Consider the following 21,841-nt stretch of genomic DNA (forward strand, 5'->3'; position numbering starts at 1 on the left):
TTCCTGGATGCTTTTCCTTTCTGCTTGTCGTCGGAAGAATTAGCATCTGTTTTCCTGCCGGGAAGGTTTCTCAGGAAACCAAAAAGACGTTTTTTTTGTTTTTGTTTTTGTTTTTTTTAAAGATTTTATTTATTTATTTGACAGACACAAGTAGGCAGAGAGGCAGGCAGAGAGAGAGGAGGAAGCAGGCTCCCCGCCGAGCAGAGAGCCCGATGCGGGGCTCGATCCCAGGACCCTGGGATCATGACCTGAGCTGAAGGCAGAGGCTTTAACCCACTGAGCCACCCAGGCGCCCCCCAAAAAGACGTTTTAAGTTGAATGATGAGGTATTGGTCTGATCCTCCTTGGTTCTAAAATGCCTTGTGCCCCTGGCTGTGCTTAATGGCATCGGCGATTTTTCCCCCCCCCCAGGATTAAGACTAGGCATTTTTGCCCCTCTATCTTGAGTATCCTTCCAGAACTTACAGTTTGGGGATTTCAAAAAAACACCACACTCGTGAAGGAGATGTGTTTTTCTCCAGCAGTGGCCATCGAAATGACAAGCCAGGTGACACAGCACAGCTGGTGGCCTTCTTGGGGCAGGTGCCCGGTCGCAGAGCCGGATGGCTGTCCTCCACCCAAGGGTGTGAAACCCCATCTTCACTGTCACCATGGCAACAGGCCTTGCCTATAGATGGCACACTGACTTACCGCTCAGTGGTATGCTGAATGTCTGCTCGACTAAGAGGGGACCACGGTTCAGACTGGCCCAGACTGTATTTTATTTTATTTTATTTTTTTTTTTAAGATTTTATTTATTTATTTGACAGAGAGAGATCACAAGTAGATGGAGAGGCAGGCAGAGAGAGAGAGAGAGAGAGAGAGGGAAGCAGGCACCCTGCTGAGCAGAGAGCCCAATGTGGGACTCGATCCCAGGACCCTGAGATCATGACCTGAGCCGAAGGCAGCGGCTTAATCCACTGAGCCACCCAGGTGCCCCCAGACTGTATTTTAAAAGACCAGGCTAACCTCACCATCCTTAAGAAGACCTTCCAAATTTCCGAGAAGCAAGACGTATGATATGTTTCTAATTTTATACATTTCCCAAATAGTAAATAGTACTTTTGGTCCCAGACATAATGTATTTATGCTCATTTCACAGGAACTAACACATACTTAAACAATTTTAAATAATTTTCACGGTTTGTATTTTTTTTTTTTTCTTTGCTTTTATGTTGTTGTGTCTCAGCTCTGATTTAATAACATTCAAGGATCCAGTCACCAATTGTAATATCCTTCCTGGGGGGAGAAATACATTATATTGTTTTATTTATGTGTATATGTATAATATATACATATATTATACACACACACACACATATATATGACTTATAAGTATGATTGTGTTATATACGTTATTATGTAACATGTCATATATTATAGAATAGTTCATTCATATACAAAAACACACGTATACACATCTATACAATTGATGATCCTTTAATCCTACAGTACTTTCTGGAAACACGTTATAGTTAAAAGGTAAGGAGACACAGCCTTGAACCTCAGTTGTAGGTGACACAGGAACTTGGACTTGCTGGCTTGGAAAATGAGGACAGTTGTGTTCTTTTGCAAATATCGGAGAGTTCCTGCGACTTAGTTTCCTTATCCTCAAAATGAAGGAATTTCACTGACAACTTCAAAGGTCAGCTCTACACTGACTGAATTGCCCTATTAATCTCTCAGGCCGTGCAGTTCAGCGATGAAAGTAGGGTTAGCTTGAGTGTTTCAAAAGCAAGATTAATGAAAGCTCATTCTGCATCTGGTGGGTGAGGAGATTAGTGAGGAATGTTGCCCATCGTCTGTCTGAGTCTGGTTTGCTGGTGAGCAAGGGAACCCTGTTTTGCTGGGGCTACCTGACCGAATCCAACCCACTGCCCGGTGGTTGGGCCAGCCTCTTGCCAGACCCCAGGGCTGTTGCTGGGGTCCAAAGGAGCGGCCTTGCCACCAGCTCTGTTCATCCAGACGGCGTTTCGAGACCCAGCCCCGCCAACTCACTAGGATTTGGGAACTAAAGATTTGCACGTGATGTTTGTTTTTCTAAAAATTTTAACAATTTTCCCTCTTCATGTCTTAGTAATTCCTGCTTCTCTTTCCTGACCAACCTACAGATTTACACTGTAAAATTTAGGACCGCCGTTAATCTTTCCCTGCGTTGATTTCCTCAGCTGAAAGATGGTGGCGCGAACACCAGGCCTTTCGCTCCGAGCGATCTGGGGAGGCAAAGTGAGATAACCCATGCCAGAAAGTGCTTCAAACTTAGAGCAGGAGGGTAGTTCAGGTATCATAAGAGTGTCTTGTCTTTCTTTCTCGGTGACATTTAAAATGTTAGCATTGAATATACTTCAAGGAGGGAGATCTCATTCTGAATGTCATTGTTAGAGTGATGGCCTGGAAGGTATTACAGTTGCAAACAAAAACTCAGAAAATGTGCTTTAAAACTGTTAAGACCAGGTCATCCACAGTTTGTTTTCAAAGAATATGGGCAGACTTAGGAGAAGCCATTGGTAACTGTGGGGCATAATGAAAAATAAGATCTTACAAATCTGGAGACGCCTGGCTGGTTCAGTCGGTTAAGCACCTGCCTTCGTCCCAGGTCATGATCCCGGGGTCCTGGGATCAAGTCCTGTGTCGGGCTCCCTGCTCAGCGAGGATCCTGCTTCTCCCTCTCCCTCTGCCCTTCCCCCACTTATGTTCCTTCTCGCCCTCAAATAAATAAATAAATAAAAATCTTTTAGAAAGGTCTTACAAATCTGTGTTGTATGTATCCTTTTAATTTAGTTATGAGAGAAAAAGCGTGATGTACAGCTCATGAAGGTGAAGTGATTTTTTTTTCCCTTTAGAGCTGTAGAGTTGAATATGGTAGCCGCTTGTCACAATACTAGCTGGATGGTTTAAAATGAAATAAATTCAATAAAACTTCAGTGCCTCAGTCAGGTTAGTCACATTTTAAGTGCTCAGTGGCCGCATGTGGGTAGTAGAGTGTGTTGGAGAGACCAGATAGAGAACATTTCTAGAAGGTTCTGGGAGATAGTGCTGCTGAAGAGAAGCTGTGAAGAAAGGCAAAAGAACACCCCATCCTCCTTCTTCCCAAGGTTGCTTTTTAGAATTCGAATGGAGTCTCTGGCTTTATGTTACTCCATCTTAACTGTACGTTTGAAATTATGAAAGAGAGCGCAAGGCAGGTAGGCAGGAAAGCATGGCTCACTCCAAAACATCATTTGTTTCTCTACTGAGAACAAACCTGCCCTTGGAAAATCCTGGAGCCAGTTCTTTGCTCTCAAGTTGCCCTTCCTCGTAAATATTTTCTTACTTCACCAGATAACGCATTACCTAGACCAGCCTAGCAGTCCCTTAATCTTGTCCCAACTTGAATTGTTAAGTAATTATTTCATGGGTATAAACCAAATCCTCACCTTTAGCAAAATAATCTCTTCTATTCCACGTTCACTCTCTCCACAAATCCATTTGGGCTCCACTGTCAAAGGGTATCCAGAATCCGGCCACTTCTCACCACTCCCACGGACCACTGGGGTCCCGGCTACGTTCGTCTCTCGTCAGTTCTTGCACTTGCCTCCTGACTGGGTTTCCTGCTTTCACTCCAGCCCTCTTACCCGCTTCCCCGTTCTCTTCTCAACAGGCAGCCCGGCAGTCCGAGAGCTCACCTCAATCCTGTGCTCACAGTCCTCTGGTGGTTTACCCTTTTATTCCAAGTAAAAGCTAATGTGTGGGCGGTGGCCTGTAAGGCCTCTCAGATCTCACAGCCCCCTCCACACCCCTTGCCACCTCCTGGCCTCAGTCATGCTTGCTCTCTGCGAGCCACAGTGGGCTCTTTATCCTTCGGTTACCACAGACATATCTCGCCTCAGGACCTTTGCACTTGCTGTCTCCTCTGCCTATACCACACTTGCCCGAGATAGCCAGATGGCTCATGGCTGCATTTCCTTTCCACCTTCTTCAACATCCCTTCATAATGAGGGCTCACCAAACTATTTTAAAATGCCACTTACCAACCCCCTCCCCAGTGTCTATACAGCAATCCCTATTCCCTCTCCTAGCAAGATTTTTTCCCCCACAGTACTCCTCATCAGCTGGCATACCATCCATATGGTTACTTATTTATTTGTTTGAAGTCTGTCCCCTCTCAGTGGAATATAAGCTGCTCGACGGCAGAGCTTTATGCCTTTTTAATCTGAGTATCTAGCACAAGGTAGGCACTCAATACTTATTTAATGAATGAGAGGAAGAATGACTCAAATATCCAGTGGATTATGATAAATGCTACATACACACAAAGAACAGGATCAGATTGGTGCATTTAGAAGGAAAGTCTGTGTTTTGGAACCAGAGTGCTCATCTAACCGAGCTTCATTTAACAAGAGAAACACAGAGATGCCCCTTGCAGTGTAATCCTGCCTCCAGCCCCTTGCTCTTGGGGACCGCTCTGGTTCCAGGCTCTGCTTTCTGGCTTACCCTACTAGCGCCTCCATTCCCCTCCTTCCCGCTCTGGACAGGCCACACAGGGAGCATCTGAACCAGGGCTCCAGGGGTCCTATGTGGACAGCTCAGGAAAGAGCGAGAACTAGGGGCTCTGGTCTTAGTCCTTTTAGGAGCCGAGTGGCCATAGAGTTGTGTTTATTCTCAGGTAGCAGGGGCCGTGAATAAGGGACCCAACCAGTGTGTGCTGCTTCAGGGGGCAGGGAGGACATGACTTTTAGACAGAAGGAGGTGGGTCCCTTACCCCATGCTGGGAAGTGTCTGATGCCAGACTGGGGCACCCTGCCTGTTCCTGGCATCCTGGGGAGAGGGGAGACCGTGGGAGTGCCTGGGGGCAGTAAAGATGGGGGCGCTTACAGTGGGCTGGTCCTTCCCAGCGCAGAGGGCCTTGAGGTGCGGGTGGAAGGGTGGCAGCCCATAGCAGCAGGTGTCTGGCCCGAGGCTCTGGACTTTTCCCTTCCTGCCATTGTACCAAAGCTGATTTGGGCTGAAAAAGCTCTGCCCAGAGGTTTCACTTTATCTGGAAACTTGGAGCCATTTGGCATCAGGCCCCCGTGGAGTTATTCAGTTAGATGAATGATGTTTCTGTGTTGCCTGAGCAAAACACTGCTCCCCGTAGCAGATCACATTTTATCTGAAATTTCAAGAAAGGAAACCAAACTAGTGCTTTTTTTTTTTTTTTTTTAACGGTTTCCTCTCTTTGGCCTGTCCTTTGAGTGTGCCCTGGTTTTAGAAGATAGGTTTCCTTATGTTTAAATTTTCTATCAGTCGTCACTAAGATAACATAGGGTTATTTTTGTATTTTGTATAAAATCTGTCTCCTGGGTAGTTCCCTGCGCCACCGTTTCTGAGTTGTTTAGTTTTGTGGATTTCGCTCTGTTGCCCCGTTAGCACATTCAAGGGCGAAGTCAAGATGTAGGAAGCCAGAGGCTCTCTGATAGTATTTATGAAAGCACATTTTGCTTCTCCTGCACGCATGGCCAGAGAGGGCGTCCCCAACTTGCGGAGCTGCTGAAGGCCAGCGCGGGGACCTGCCTCTCTGCGGGCAATTAGTGAAGTTCTTTGAGCACAGTAGACAAAAGGCAGGATGTCAGCAAGTGGCACTTCTAAACCTTTCCTCTGCTAGGTAACCTTTGCTTATTACCTCGCTCTTCCTTTTGACAGGCACGGTGGGAATTAACTAGCAGATGCCTTTGTAGTGGGCCGAGGTGAGCTGCAAGCAATACATCTTCAGGTCCTTTCCTTCTAGGATACCCCTGTGAAGTGCGAAGGACGTGTCGCTGACGTAGCAGGCGGCGGAATTAACAGGCAGGCAGAATTTTTCTAATCAGTTTCACAGACTGCGGCAACCTTTTACTTTGTAAAATCGTGAATTTTCATGTCTGGAAAGGGGTTGGGGAGGAGCTGTCCAGACACTTGAACCCCTTCTCTGTGCCGGGCACAGGGAAATGTAGCCTTGAAGAGGACAGATAAGGTCCCTGCTCCCAGGTCTGGTGGGGCCGGAAGATATTAAATGTGTCATTCCACCGATAATGAAATTGTGCTACGTGTTACTAAGGGAACATGCAAATGACAGGCTACCTGCCAGAGCCTGAACTGCCTTCGGGTAGTCCTTTAGGTTGGGGTCCAAAGGATGAGTAGTTGGGAAGAAGGTGAAGGTACGGGAAGGAGGGGCAGGACCCTCCCCGTGGGAGCACCCCCAGAAGGCCGCTGCGGCTGGGTGGGGAGGAGAGGGCTGAAGCGATGCTCAGAGCCGCTGCAGAGCTTAGCAGACAAGGGATGTGCTAACGTGTGGGTTTCAGAGCCCAGCAGGATCCGACCTGGACTGAGACCGCATGTTAGGAGACAGTATTTGGACCTTTAGGTAGGGGAGGGAGGGCAAACTCTGGTTCCAGGACAGGTGGGTGGAATGTGATCCAGAGCCCAGGAGAAGGATGGGTACTGGCCTCACGCACTTCAGAGGGAGAGGAGGAGGGAGGCTGAGGCGGCTGCAGGTGCAGACAGGCTGCGAGGTTTGCGCTGGGCTGGTCAGCGATTCCGTTCCCGTCATTTCTGTTTTCTCAGTGAAGTAGGAGGCAAAGCTGTCCTCCCAGTGGAAGGAAGTGGAGTCTGCTTGCTGGGTTAGAGCCCTTCTCCAGCTGTGCTTGGCAGGCACCCCGGCCGGCGGGCATGGGCCAGGCAGCAGGGCGGGTTCATCCAGAGTTGGGGTTTTTCTCTGTGGGCGTGATGCGAGGACAAGGGAGGTATTAATAGCAGGGAAGGGTCTCAGGGAGGTTTCTGTGGGATGAAGGGGCTGTGGCTGATGGGGCGGGAGGACGTGGAATGGTCAATGGCCGGCCCGTGCAGGGGTTGGGAGTGGGGTGGTGGGGCTCGCCGAGTCGGGGAACAAGAAGCGAGGGCTTGGCTGACTGCCCTGGGCGTGGAAATCTCCTGGGGCTCTTGTGGGAATGCAGGTTCTGATGCTGCGGGTCCGGGAGGGGCTCAGACTGCGTTTCAGCAAGCTGCTGAGGGGCGCCCGCGCCTCTGGCCTGTGGGTCGCACTTTGAGGAGGAGTGAGCAGCTTGTCGTTGGAGCGGAAGCCTGAATTAGAAATCCTCGAGGTGCTGCAGTCTTTAGCAATAGGTAACACGGCCTGGGAATGGCTGAGCGGCCCCCCGAGGCTCAGGTGCCCAGCGGGGATGGTAACGCTTACTATGGGCAGCACCACTCCAAGCGTCTGTTGTCTGATCGTCCCCCAGACCGCAGTGAGGTACGTATTACAGTCCCTTATCTTACAGGTGAGAAGTGAGGCGCGGAGAGGCCTGTCCCCAAATCACCCATACTCGTGAGCAATGGGGTCAGGACTCAGGCTGGGCCATACCTCTCTGGAGCCCAGGGAGGGGTGCATCCCTGACCCCGAGTGCTAGCCTCATCTGTGAACATGGTTAAGGAGGTCCAGAAGAATGCTAGGGTCTCACAAGTTACCTCTGTAATTGTCACAGCTGTCCAGCAGAGCCTGTGCTCTACCCATTTCACAGGTAAGAAAAGTAAGGTTCAGAGGGATTATGTAGTTAATCAGTGGGGGAGTTTTCAAGCACCTGACTTGCTTTGCTCTGAGTCCAAAGTGCGTTCCTCCCTGTATCAGGTTTCACTCCATCACCACGCGGAAATGCAAATTCTCTTCTGATTCTCTGGGCGGCTGCAGTTACCTTGGGAATAATCTCCCGGGACTGACTCAGGCTACATCCTAGAGACTGAGGTGTTGAGAACCAAGCCGAGCCCAGGGGACTGGCATCTGGGCTTGGCTCTGGCTCTCTCACTCTCACGTCTCTTAGGTCTCAGTTTTTTATGCCTAGCGATCACTTCCAGAGCTACATTCTGTAAGCATCTGGGTGGTTCTAACGGCTCTGTTTACATTAATGTCTACTATAGGCTTAGCATTCCATAGGTTATCTTTAATCTTACACAAGGACGAATGGTGTTTCTAACTTCGAGATGAGGGTCCTCCACCCTGGAAATTTCAGGTAACCTGCCTGCTGCCTCCCCGCTCACCCGATGTCAATGCTGGGGTTTGTGCCAACGTCTATCTGACTGCAAAACCCTTGTTCTGGCCTCCAGACCCTGCTGCCTCTGCCTCATCTGTAGCCTCATGGTGGGCGGTGCTTACAGGTTTCATAAGTCAGGACTCTCAGACTCTCAAAACCCGGACTCCGAGATGGGCTCTTTTTGATATTCGTTTGAGAGGCCCCTCTCCTACGCATGTTGCATGCCTGTGCACACACACACACGTGCACGCCCGCGTACCATGTGCACGCCGGTGTCTCTGGAGCAGAAGTCTCATGAAAGGGTGGCTTCTGGTATTCCCTTGCAAGGCACTTGGTTATCTTTTTGCTTTCAGTTCGGTTTAGTCCATTTTATTAAGATACTTGCTAAGCTCTACTGATGAGTATGTGCAGGGAAGTCTGCGTGACTCAGGAGGTTAAATGTCCGGCTCTTGATTTCAGCTCAGGTCATGATCTCAGGGTTGTGAGATCGAGCCCCATGTCAGCCTTCCTGCCGGGCATGGAACCTGCTTGGGATTCTCTGTGTCCCTCTCCCTCTCCCCCACTCCCACTCCCCTTGTGCTCTCTAAAATAAAAATAAGGATTTCTGGATACAGAAATCTTTCTCCCAATTTCTAATCTCTGAATTTCATGACGAATCTCTTTCTGATTATATAGGTAGCAGTATTAAATCTAAATCAGTCCTCCTACCATATGCCACCACACTTTCACAAAGTAGAAAAATATTTCATAAATTTGCTCCGAGAGAAGGAAAGAAAATTGTACTTTTTACACTGGATGACAGTGCTAATGTATCAAAAGAGAATAAGGAAGTGACTTCTGTGACTCCTTGGCTAGAAAGATGAGGGTATAAGGCTGGAAAACAGAGGCCGATTGGGTGAAATGGTTCAGGTTGGGGAGAAACCACAGCAACAGAATTCCAGTAAAAGACGGTGAAACTAACTTCTTGTTCCAATGCTAACGTATAGCCCATTGTTAGCTATAGTTATTCTTGTAAATGTGCCCAAGGATATACCTTTATTGGACTTTGTTTTGCACCTGGTTTTGTTCTGAGTACCTCACATATGGTATCTGGGTAGGTGATATTGTCCCCATGCTTTTACGGAGGGGGAGACCAGGGCACAGAGAGGCTAAGTAACCTGCCCAAGGTCACACAGCTGGTAGTAAGTGGTGTAGTGGGAATTCATCCCTGGGCCCTCTGCCTCTGGAGCCAGCCTTCTTTGTCACTACGCTGTCATGGTTACTTGTTTTTTCTTTCAAGTGATTCTTTGTGGTCCCTCTTGGATGCCATACCTGGGACAGAGGGTCCTCACCTCACCTCTGGGGTTATATACATGGATGGAAAGTGATTGGAGTCCATCCACCTGATGGGGCGGCCAGAAGGGATGTGTAGAGTTGATTTGATTTCTGACCTTCTTGAGCTCTGGCTGTTTCTTGTTTTGTTTTGGCTTTTTTGGCGGGGGGCGGATTATGAGAACTACCTCCCACCTCACCCCTCTTTTTAAATTTGTGTTTAAAATTCTGTTGCTTGAAACAAAGAGGAACTCTAATGCATGCTGACCAGTCCTTTAACCCTTCCTGGTCTGTTTTCTCTTCTGTGAAATAAAGGAATTGGATACACCTTTCCCCAGGTCCTTCTCAGCTCTGTGATTTTTAGCTATAATTGGGTCCTAGTGACTCTCACGTTCAAGAAGAGACTGGCTGGTGGGTTGAGGACACAGGAGAAGTTTTGTTAGTTAACTGGGTTAATACGACAATGTTGTATGTTTTCATTCTTCCTTGCACGGCTGTGACCCTTCTGTCGAATTCATTTAGAACATAAACAGGACAGTGATGACTAATCCCTTCCCAAGCACCCACCTGGGGTTGAGAGCTCTGGGCAGGAACTCTGGACCCCTGAGGGCCTGACGTGGGCCCACCTGCACCCCGAGGAGCTGGAGCTGGGTATTGGACTCATCTTGTTTATAGCCTGGGAGGTGGTCCCTTTCTAGGGAGAATTCTGCCTCAAAAAGTGTGTCCTGGGGCGCCTGGGTGGCTCAGTCAGTTAAGCATCTGCCTGCGGCTCAGGTCATGACCCTGGGGTCCTGGGATGGAGCCCCGCATCGGGCTCTCTGCTCGTGTTCCTCCCTCTGCCTGCCACTCTCCCTGCTTGTGCACCGCCAACACCCCCAACAAATAAATAAAGAAATAAAGTGTTTAAAAAAAAAAAGAAAAGAAAAATGTGCCCTCATAATAGAATCAGTGTGACATATTCCAGAGTTTTGTGTCTTGAAAGCAGATGTGGTGCGGAGTGACGTTAAGGAGAATGGATGTTTTGAAGTAGCCACATGTTCATCTGCGGAGAAACATTAAATGCGTTTGTTTTCTTTCATGCTTCGGTAATGGAGCTTGCAGCAATGCGACTGCAGACAGAAGGAAGCCATTGTGTCTGACATGCTGTGTTTAAACGCCCCGTTGTCTGCACAGTGACAGAAATAACCAGGTGAAGAGGAAATGGATGTGCACAGGTGTGAGAGAACCGAAGCCCGACTCCAGTGGCTTCCTCGCTCCCGAATGGAGGGAGCATCTGTCTTGCCAGGGAGTAGGGTCCCAGGAAGGAACTAATTCCTCTCAGCAGATATGTCCTGGGGACTTGCCCTTTGCAGCTGTCCACACACCAGAGAGGAGCAGGGTCCTGGAACCGGGGGAGCCCACAGTGGGCCTAAGTCACGGACCCCAAGGGCAGGAAGGGGACACGGGGACCTCTTTTCACCATTCTTAATTCTAGTTTGGGGACATTTAGGTCCACAAAGATAGTGACCTGTTCCGTTAGGGCCCTCAGCCAGGTTGAGGCCAACCCCAGGTTGTATGTACAGCTGACTCCCTCTTGGTTTAACACGGTGGTGGGCATGCGTCGCGGTTTTGTTGTACTATTGAGATAAACAAATACTCACACACGGTTGTGCTGTTTGACCTGCGAGCGCTCTTCTGGGTGCATCACACGTACAACGGACCCGGTGAACCCTCATGGCTCTGTGGGTGCAGGTACGATTTCTGCTCCCATTTGCAGAGGAGGAAACAGACCCACAGTGATGGTCAGGTGGTCCGCCTAAGTCACACAGATAGTAGATCGAATTGAAATGCAGACAACCGTCCCACTCCAGGCGTCTCCCTTGAGAGTGCTGGGCCAGGGGTTGACGAACTCCTTCTGTATGGGATCTGATAGTTCTTTCTGTATGGGACCAGAGAGTAAGTATTTTAGGCCCTGTGTGCCCTAAAAATGCCTGTGTGAAAGCAGCCAGAGATAGTACATCAAACAAATGGTGTAGCCATGTCCCATTAAAGCTTTATTTATAAAAAGAGGCGGTGTGCGGGATTTGGCCCATAGGCTGTAATTTTCAGATCCTGTACTAGACCATCCTGCCTCGTTAGGGCACATCTATTAATGACACAGAGAAACAGATAGATACTCAGTATTGTGGTGATCCAGTGTTATAAAGGATCAGGAGCCAGAAATTGCGCAAAAATGATGTTTGTATTCCTTTCGGGTGAAGCCTCCTCCTGCTTTAGCTAGAGAGGGTGATGGTTGTCATGGCTGGGTGCAGTGTGTTAGGAGGCTCAGGGCCAAGAGAGACTTTTTATTCTCATTCAACTTTCTGGGCAATCTTGTGCAAGGCTCTGGGTATCTGTCACTCATACCTGCACGGTGGTGATAATGGTCCTCGCCACCTGCCTGTCTCTCTCCCTGGAAGTGTGTGTCTTGGATTAAAGAGGTCTTGTCCGTGATACCCTTTGAGCTGGGCGTCTGGAAGAGGGTAAACGTATTACATGGCTTTCTTCATTTAGTTTGCTTGCAAATTAGAGAGTACTTAGGGGGTATAAGACCCTTTTTTGAATATTTGCCCTGTAGAGCCCAATTTTAAAGGAAAGGCATTCTTGGTAATCTGCACGAGAGAATGTGGATTCAGGTGTCATGAATTTATGGATTACCTGTGCGGCGGTAGGCTTTAGGCAATGGAGTTATTAAAGAGGGTGAAATAGGTATTTATTTCAGTTTTTAAGAAGTATGCAGTGAGAGGGCTTCATAGCCAACCACATTATATATCATTTCCGTAAGAATATTTAGGCTCCTCTGCTAAGTTGTGAGTCTTAGCAGTAGGGAGGATTTTTATAAAACGTTTCGAAGTGAAATTTTGAAGTTAAAAGAAGTTGAGTGGAGAAGCCTCAGAGGGAGCAAGGCTGCTGCTTGCATTTCAATGAAAGGGAGAGGAAATTCATTATAGGGCTTGAAGTTGTGGTTTGCATGCTAAGACCTTTGTGGAAGAATGGGCCTCCCCAGAGGAGGTGGGAGGGAAGTTGTAGCTTATCCTTGGTGACTAAGTTTCCTTGATTAAGCACAGATATTTCTTCTGAGGCCCTCTACCTGCCCCCAAGTTTTTTGTTTTGTTTTGTTTTGTTTTAACTTTGCAAGAAAATATATTGAACTGAAAATTTTAGCCTATAGGATATCTCAGAATCTTGGTAGGTTTTGTTTGTTTTGTTCTGTTGCCAAAAACTATTACTTAAAAAAAAAAAAATCCAGCAAGTGTAACTACTTAATCTTAATTTGGGAATTGAAATTTAAGATGCTATCACATCAGTTAAAATGATAGAGAGCGGGTATTTGGCAAAAGACCTTCTGGGAGCTGGGCTAGGCCTTTATCTACATCGGTATCATACTTAAAATAACAGCATTTGTCCTGTGGAGGAATATTCCTCTTGTTCTACAGATGAGCAAATTGAGGTATCGGGAAGTTCACTGACTGTTGGGGTTAAACCACTAGCGAGTAGCAGAACCAGAATTTAAATCTGCCTTCCTGATTCCAAAACCCATGGAGGGGTCCTGGAGGGTCCTGGAGTCCTGGAACACAGGATTCTCAGTGCTCAGACTAGAAACATCAGCAAATGGGGTGCTTGTTACTCCCAGCACCAAGGTGGTGCTCATTACTGGGATCAATCGCAGAGGAGTTTTCCTGTGTGATCGCCATATGTATGCACTCTGAAGCCTCCAAGACAACAAAACCCGGGGCAGTCTTGGAGCTGAACAGGAAAGCTAGGAGACCAAGTTCTTTGGGGTTCCCAGCATGAACGTAGCCCCATTTATTGGCCCAGTTTGCATTGATGGGCCAAGAGGCAGGATTCTTGGAATAAAGGCATTTGTAGTTTTCTTCTCTTGCTGCAAAATACTGCTACACTCTGGTGCTTGCAGTCGGGTATAGTCTTGGGAAGGGCTGGGTTGGCTTCGGACGATTTCACCCACTCTACCCCACCCCCTCCCAAACTTTCTAAGACCAGTCCTCGTGCCTCTGGGGACCGTAGATGACCACCAGAAATGGGGACCGGCCGGCAGAAAGCTTCTTCCTTCAAAGCCTGGGCTCCCACACGGATGTGGCTCTTTTTAGGCAAATTCTGTTGGCCCGTGTCCAAATTCCAAAGGACACTGGGTACTTAAGGAATATTTTTAAAGAAAGGGAGTTGGCACACAGGAGCACAGATTGGAGGCTCTGTCAGGCTGGCTGAGGGAAAGCAGAAGCGCTCATTAGGACGTCGTAGTGTCTACGCATGGTCAAGAGGTTGGTTGCTCTTTATTCAAAGGGTGAAGCCGTAGGAACAGTCTGGGTTTTTTGTTTTGTTTTGTTTTGTTTTAATCCGCCCTTTAAAAAAGTGTACGACCCAGTGAATACTCTATCCGTGGCACCTAGAAGCCCCCGTGGTGACTGATCTGGAGAGGGCTTGTCCAGAGAAGGCAGGCAGGCTGCTCGTGGGGAAACTTCCTTCCTACCCCCGAGCCCCGCACGGACGAAGGGGCGGGAAGCCGACCCACGCGGCTGGGTGCTTGTTTGAGATTAGTTTCTAACACTTATTAATTAGATTCACACAGGGGACCTTGTAATCACTTAATTACCGAGGTGCTCTTTGTTCAACCGTGTCAAAAGGTGCCTTGTCATTTTTATTTCACGTTTTGTTTGAGTGTCTCTGTGACCGTGTTACAAATGAAATATCCTTCCAGAAAGAATGCAGGATCTCCTCTGTGACGGTGGCTACTGTTGGAAATCGGCATAAATAAGATACAAGCTCTCGAGTGCTTGGCTTAGAGGAAGTGCTGAGAAATGAGGGCAGAGTGGGGGGTGGGGAGTGGGGAACCAGAGGAGGGACTAGAGACTGAGAAGCTGGGGAGCGTGGGGGGCAGTGGCCGCCACAGCAGGGCAGGGTGTGGAAGAGGGGGAGCAGATGGGGAGAGACACACACAGACTGAGTTACTCAGGTAGAGAGCTAGAAACAGGTAGGCGGATAGAAGACAGAGACAGACGGGCAGACCAGTAGGGACAGGTTCTTTTCCTTATGATCCTCAAACATCCCTCATCCTGCCAGTGACGCTTATACCTGTTTGCTTTTTTCTGACTTTAAAGTTCTGTGACTCATCTGTGTTTGCATGTGTGTAGACTCTTCAGGAAGTAGATTCTGGAAATCCGATGGTCTGTATAAGGAATTAGTCTCTGGACCGAGACCACACCAGCTTCGAATCCCAGCTCTGCCACCTGCTTTCTGGGTCACTCAGGAAGTGACATAATCTTTCCAGGCCTTAGTTTCTTCTTGTTCAAATGGGGATAATAACTGTTTCTAGCTCTTAGAGGATCAGGGATGATGTAACCAGTAGTACTGGTCGTGGTTATCGCTACTGTGCTTGTAACACGATCCTGGATATCGTGGGACCAGTTTCCCTTTGCAGGACTGTTCACAGAGCATAATGTATTTTTGCAAATACTGGAAAGGCTTGTTCTTGTCTGGGTCTTTTGGCATTGAATGTATTGTGCACGTGAGGGGAAGGTGTAGAGATATAATACGCTGGGGCCAGGGGTCCCAGTGTCCAGTCTCAATGCTGGCACAAGCCGGCAAATGTGATGAGTTTCTCTGGACCTGCTCTCAGATGGGAAACTGAGACGATAAACAAGGGGGTTTTAGGTCACAGGTGATACTGAGTCCTCTTTCGGCACGTGAGTTTTGTGACCTGGATACGAATTTACCTCGATGCGGAGTTTCTCTGAGCTTCAGATTTGCGACAAGACTGGGGGTTGTTTGTATTAGTGCCCCCAGAAGAGAGAAACATGTGTGCTGCATTGTAAATACTAAATTTAGTGATAAGGAGGTTCTCTGGGAGATGAAAAAGCCAGTTCTCCCAGCAGCAACACAGTGTCAGAGACCACTCCTCTCCACTGCAAAGGCCCTGGGGTCTGCCTGGGCCTCCAAGCGCCTTTGGACTGTTGCAGTCATGGATGTGGGCTCCCTCCTCCATGCCTGACTTCAAACCATTTCCAGCCTCTGCAGGGCATGTGGGGCTCTCTGGGCTCCATCCATGTTCTTAGCTGAGTTTTGGAATCAAAACTTCCATACATGTTCTCTCAAGGACTGGGACAAGCCCGCTGAGAAACTTAGCTGGGAACAGCTTGGAGTACACGGGTTACGCTGCCTGGGCCTTGTGTAAGTGTTTTCCGCCTGTGTACAGAGAAGGCGAAGCTAGAGGGCCAGCGTGGCCGGTGGTTGTAATTGGAAAGCGTGCATGAGCCCTTGGCTTCTTCCTTCAGTTTGCTGTTATAGGGAGGCTCATGACTGTCCGTCTGTAAGACCTGTCGTGCTGACTCAGCGGAAGTAATCTCTTGGTCCTGTGGGCCGTTGACCCACCGCTCCCCTTGAGAGTTCACAAGTGGTTTGTTCGGTGCCTACAGCGACTCTCATGGCCAGCAGCCGTCCCAGTTCCCTTAGTTTTCTCACACGCCAGGAGCCAAGCCCCGTGGCCTCTCGGTGCTCCATGTCCTTCAGTCCTGTGGGTCACACCAGAGTCTCCGAGTCCCACCGGTGGTACTTATACTGATGCTGCTTTTTTCTCCTGCAGGTGCTCACATCATACCGGGCCTTCCTTGTAACAGCACGGATCCCTAGCAAGGTAAGTGGCCGTGCCTTTCCTCCAACACGCACGCGCGCGCATGTACGCACGCACGCACGCACGCACACACACGCGTGCGCCCCTCAGCGACGCAGACTTCACGAATGAGGCATGTGCACGCATGCGCGCACACGCTCACTCCTCAGTGATGCCGATTTCACAATTGAGGCTGTGTCCGGAGCGTTCTTAGCACACCCATATTTTCCTTGCTTCTTCTCCAGGAAGCACTTCAGCGTTGCGATGACGAATAGCTTTTACTCCATCGTTTTTCCTCTTCTCGTTTAAAAGCGTCCCATGAAAAGTGGGGAAGCATTGTGCTCCATATCCCCGACCACGAAACCACTCTGTTCTTGAAAGGATCGATTTAATTTCGCCAAGAGACCAGCTCACTGTTTGCTAGTCCAGGGCTCAGGGTGCCTGCTGCCTTTCCGCACCCCCCGATTATAACAGATGCTAAATTTTACGATGTTTTTCCGAGGAGTGCAACTATTGGTCCCCGCCCCCATTGGTCATGTGAAGTGAGTCTGTTTCTAATGTGTTGTAAATGAAATCAATTATTATGGGGATCATGTTCGGCTACGTTGCCTATATAGTAAAACACCCCAAGGCGGGCTATAAGGAAGTGACTGAACCATTATCCCACTGGTGAAAAATTAATTGCAGAAGGAAATTTTATGGGCTTGAGAAATAGTCAAGTACCCTATTGAGTAGAAGGCCCCTGAATAATGTTTCCCCTAATTAAAAATGTTCTGTGTGGAAAGGCGGCTTATCTCTGGGGCAGTCGCTGCCCCTCTTCTGCTGGCTGATCCCATACTGCCCCCTCCCTTGCTCTGCCCCCAGACTGGCTTTGTCCTATGATGTGCATAGTTTGGGCATTGGTTCTGATTTCAGATCTCGTCAGCATCACAGATGGGGAAAAGCAGTTTCTTCCAAAGTGATGTGTGTTCACATTGCCCCCTTAGACCAGGCTGGTTTTCACGTGCCACAGCACACCTTGGCGGAGAAGCAAGACCTGTGTCAATGACACCAATTTCCTGGGGAAATAATTATACTCGGAAGACTACTATACAGTAGGTGCTAATTATGGCATAAATGTCTTCTCTTTTTTTGGGCAGTGATGGAACACTTTTTCTTTGGTATTTATGTTAACTGTATCACACATGCAGTCAGATGTACAAAATAGAAATGTCCATCTCTGTGATGAACCCACAAAGTAAATACTTTTGCAGTCACGCCCAGTGAAGAAATAGAAATTTGCTCTCGCCTCCGGAGGCCCCAGCTCAGCTTTGCAGGCAAGAGTGGGTAATTACCAGATCAGGCACGGACCCACAGAGAAGCTGGGTTGAAGAATCTCCCCCCGCCTTCTTCCTGGACTTCCCTTTCGGCTCCTTGTTTCCTTGACAAACTTGAGAGCCTCGCCAAATGTCTCCATGCTTTCCTGCTCCCTGACACTTTGCTTCTCTCAGTGACAGCCCCAGGTGCCATGGAAACGTCTTAATTGACCTCCAACTAACTTCCCTCGGCCAGATTGATCACAGGGTACCTGTGCCATGCCGCATGGTGCGGATTCATGCCAGCTGGTTTTCGTAGCTGCTGGGCGGTGAGAGCACCGGCCTGTTCACACCTGCTCCCACCAGTTGAATGAGTGCCCACTGAGGTTCAGCGGTTTGTTTCCAAACCTATTCATAGCAGCTGTCACGACAGCAGTACATTTATTTAATTAAAGGTATTTCACATAGCAGTGAAATAGGCTGCAAAAGAGTATCTGTGCAATAATACTAAGTATTGGTAAAGGTGAATTATGGAAAAAGAAATTACTGTCTTGTTAAGGACCAGACAGTTGTTAAAGGCTGAGGTGGTGGGGAGCATAATAATTCAGTAAAATTATACCCTCAAGTTGCTTTGCAAGTGTCTTCAAATTCTCCATTGTGTTTATTATTATTTATTTTTAAAGATTTATTTATTTGAGAGAGAGAGGGAGTGGTGGGACATGGAAGAGCAGAGGCAAAGGGAGAGGGAGAGAATCACAGGCAGACTCCCCACTGAGCACAGAGCCCAACGTGGGGCTCGATCCCATGACCCCGAGATCATGACCCGAGCTGAGATCAAGAGTTGGGCACTCAGGGGCACCTGGGTGGCTCAGTGGGTTAAAGCCTCTGCCTTCGGCTCAGGTCATGATCCCAGGGTCCTGGGATCGAGTCCCGCATCGGGCTCTCTGCTCAGCGGGGAGCATGCTTCCTCTTCTCTCTCTGCCTGCCTCTGCCTACTTGTGAGCTGTCAAATAAATAAATAATTAAATAAATAAATCTTATTAAAAAAAAAAGAGTTGGGCACTCAACTGACTGAGCCACCTGGGCACCCCCTCACTCCATTTTGGAGAGACTTGAATTGGATGGCAGGTGCCCTACATTTGCGGCTGTGGCCCCCAGAGGAAATACAGTTGCCAGGCTAGCCACTGGGCTCTACTCAAAGAAGAAATGTGGTCACTCTATCAAAGGCTAGCCACTGAAACGATGTTTACAAGTTTTGCTTTGAACTAACTGAAGGTAGATATGAACACTTTTTAGAAAATGATTTCCTGCTTGAGGTGACTTTTCAAAACCCAGCCAAGCATCAGTCTTGATAATAATGGTAGATAAGAAGACTTCTACTCGAATAGAATGTTTAAAATGCGCCTCCAGTGCCACATTTGACTCTGGGAGGACAAGAGAGTTATGTCCTCCTTCTTTCCAGTTCCAGTCCTGGCACATACTAGGCCTTCCACATGCGTCTGTGGGTTGACTAAGTGAATAATGAAAGAATAACTTCTTTACCTCTGGCCCTCAGCGCTAGACATCAAGATAGTTAGCTGGAGATTCAGGGGTTCTCCGTTGTAAGGTTTATCCTACCAAATGCATAGGGTACAGCATAGCACCCAGGGGCACAACTAAGGGTCTTGTGGGTTTGGTTCCCTCGAAGGTACTTTTCCCCTTACCTTTCTAGTTTGAGGGCAAAGAGTTCAAATAAACTGATCTAACTCAATCTCCTCTAACAGGTGTGCTGGGATTGTTTGCTGTAGTCAGATGAAAGACTGCAAAATTGGGGGAAAGATTAGTGGCTGTTGTCCAGGAAAAATAGGAAAAGTGTGGGACTGGAGCTATTTTGAAGGGGAACAAAATGCTGATTATAGGAGAAGAGAGAAAGGATCACTTATTAAAATGGGAAGGAATTAAATCATTTATCTGCCCACAGAGATAAAATTTTTATATAACTGTGTGTTTCATTTAACCACAGTTTAAAATTTCTATATGTTGTATTTTTCTAAATCCATTCAAAATAGGCATTTTTTTTGAAAGATGGAGAAGGAATGACAATGATTCCAGTAAGTGGCCAGAGTGTCACCCAAAGAGGTAAGGGTTTAGAGAGAAGGGAAAACCAATATCGTCATCTTGATGGGACTTTCTGGAGCAAAATTTTGAAATAGGAGAGCATTCATTTCATACACATTCATCTCTCAATGAAGAAATACTAGAGTAGATGTGTAAAAACTTTCCATTGAGTTTGTCCTTTGATGAAATTTAAAAAGTCAGTCTTCTAGCTTCCTTTCAGCCCTTTCGTAAAGTGAAGAATACTTTTTCTGAAAGACAGTAATCAAGGTCCTATCTTCATGCAGGAATGGAGACGGTAAGCCCGCCTGCCTTCCAAAGACACCCAGAACCTTGTTTGGCTCTCAGACTGTTTGTAATTGTAGCATTTTCACCGTGAAGTCTAGGTTTTGCCACCCTCATTCATTACAGGTTTTTATTTCAATTGCAGCTCGAGTTAACCTTCAGCTACCTGGAGATTCATGGTGTCATGTGCTCCAAGTCCGCTCAGGTGCGTGCCAACAGCAGCTTCTTGTGTGTCCCGACGGTGTGGCCCTAACCTCTCTTGGGTTTCTGAAACTGGGGAACTCCTGTCTGGTTTCACTGTTGAAAGTCTCTGAGATAATGTAGGAAAACCAGATTAGGGAAAATGAAGTTTCTGAATGAGAGACTGAACAGGGGGCTGCGTGGGTCGGGGCTGGGAATGTGTTGTTCTCAGAAGATAAACATAGTCTGTGGAACTCAGGCTGAGAAGGACCAGGGAGCTCTTATGTGAGCTGGGGATGTAAACGTGAGATTTTGTACAATAAGGTTTAGTGTTAAAATCTTGTAGCTATTATACAACAGTATCTAATAAGGTCTTTCTGGGAATATAGTGATGCATGAAATTTTTTTGGTATTAATAAAATGTGGATTTTTTAAAAGATTTATTTATTATTTTAGAGAGAGAGAGAAAGCTCATGGTGGGAAGATACAGAGGGAGAGGGAGAGAGAGAGACTCTCAAGCAGATTCCCTATTGAGAACAGAGCCTGATAACAGGCCTTGAGGTAGGGCTCCACGTGGGGCTCGATCTCAGGACCCTGGGATCATGACCTGAGCCATAATCAAGAGTTGGATGCTTAACCACCTGAGCCACCCAGTTGTCCCTAAGATGCAGATTTTTGAAAACAGCTTTATTGAGCGATAATAAGTAATATGCCACAAGCTGAAGTGTACAGTGTGGTTAAGCTTTGACATATGTGTACTATGAAACAATTATCACAGTCGAGATACCAGATTTAGTCCTCATCACACAGTCTCCTCATATCGGCCAGTCAGCACTCCCTCTTGCTCTCCTCACCTGTGGGCGTCAGCTCCCTGCAGCTGGAGATGAGTCCGATACTTTATTGCCTACCTTCTTTCATCGGAATAATTGTTTTGGGATCGATTTATTTTGTTGCATGTCTCAATAGTTCCTTTTTATTGTTGAGTAGTGTTCCACTGTGTTCTGTTCTGTCCCATTGTGTTCTGCTGCGTCCCGCTGTGTCCCCTCGTGTTCTGTTGTATTCCACTGTGGGCTGTACCACAGCTGCCTTATTATCCCTTCACCCAGTGGGGGACAGTTGGGTTGTTTGTGTTGTTGGCCAAGACCAGCAAAGCTGCTGTGAAGCTTTATGTACAAATCTTTGATTGGACAGAGGCTTTCATTTCCCATAGGTAGATATCTCAGAATGAAATGGCTGAAGTATATGGTGGGTGCTTGTTTAACTTTTTAAGAAGTTGCTGAACTGTTTTCCAAAGTAATTATACCATTGGACGTTGCCACAAACAGTGCATGGGGGGTCCTGGTTCCTCCACATTCTCCTGATACTGGCATGGTCATTGTGTTTAATTTTAGCTGTTCTGAAAAGTGTGTGATGCTTTCTCATTGTAGTTTTAATTTACATTTTTCCAATGACTAAAGATGTTGAGTGGAGCACCTGGGTGGCTCAGTTGTTAAGCGACTGCCTTCTGCTCAGATCATGATTCCAGGATCCTGGAATCCAGCCTCCCCACCTCCTCGTCGGGCTCCCTGCTGGGCGGGAAGCCTGCTTCTCCCCACCCCCCCAAACCCAGCTTGTGTTCACTCTCTCGCTGTGTCTCTCTCTGTCAAATAAATAAATAAAATCTTCAAAAAAAAAGAAAAAGATATTGAGTATCTTTTTATCTGCTTGTCTGCCATCATCTATGTGCCTTTTTCAAGTGCTGTTTAAAATGTTTTGTCATTTTTAAAATTGAGTTGTTTTGTTATTGTTTTAAGAGTTCTTTGTATATTCTGAATACAAATCCCTTTTTGGATACATGATTTACACGTATGTTTTTCCTTAGTCTGCAGCCTGTCATTTCATATTCTTTGCAGTGCTTTTCAAAGGGCACAAGTTTTAAATTTTGATGATGCCCAATTTGTCTTTATATATATATTTTTATGGATCATGCTGGT

General features: G+C 47.4%; 1 protein-coding gene across 5 annotated transcripts in view; it reads left to right on the forward strand.

The window, feature by feature from the left end:
* The window catches only part of LOC111138620 (capping protein regulator and myosin 1 linker 1), a 300,609-nt gene that overhangs the window by 96,318 nt on the left and 182,450 nt on the right, over positions 1 to 21,841 (forward strand). For all 5 annotated transcript variants that reach the window (XM_022490645.1, XM_022490647.1, XM_022490648.1 and 2 more), the window contains exons 3-4: positions 15,988 to 16,038; positions 19,834 to 19,893. In XM_022490645.1, the coding sequence (XP_022346353.1) occupies positions 15,988 to 16,038; positions 19,834 to 19,893 (111 nt within the window). The remainder of the gene's footprint in view (positions 1 to 15,987; positions 16,039 to 19,833; positions 19,894 to 21,841) is intronic.

This window comes from Enhydra lutris, unplaced genomic scaffold, assembly GCF_002288905.1.
Source record: "Enhydra lutris kenyoni isolate GAN:26980312 unplaced genomic scaffold, ASM228890v2 scaffoldscaffold93, whole genome shotgun sequence".
Lineage (NCBI taxonomy): Eukaryota > Metazoa > Chordata > Mammalia > Carnivora > Mustelidae > Enhydra > Enhydra lutris.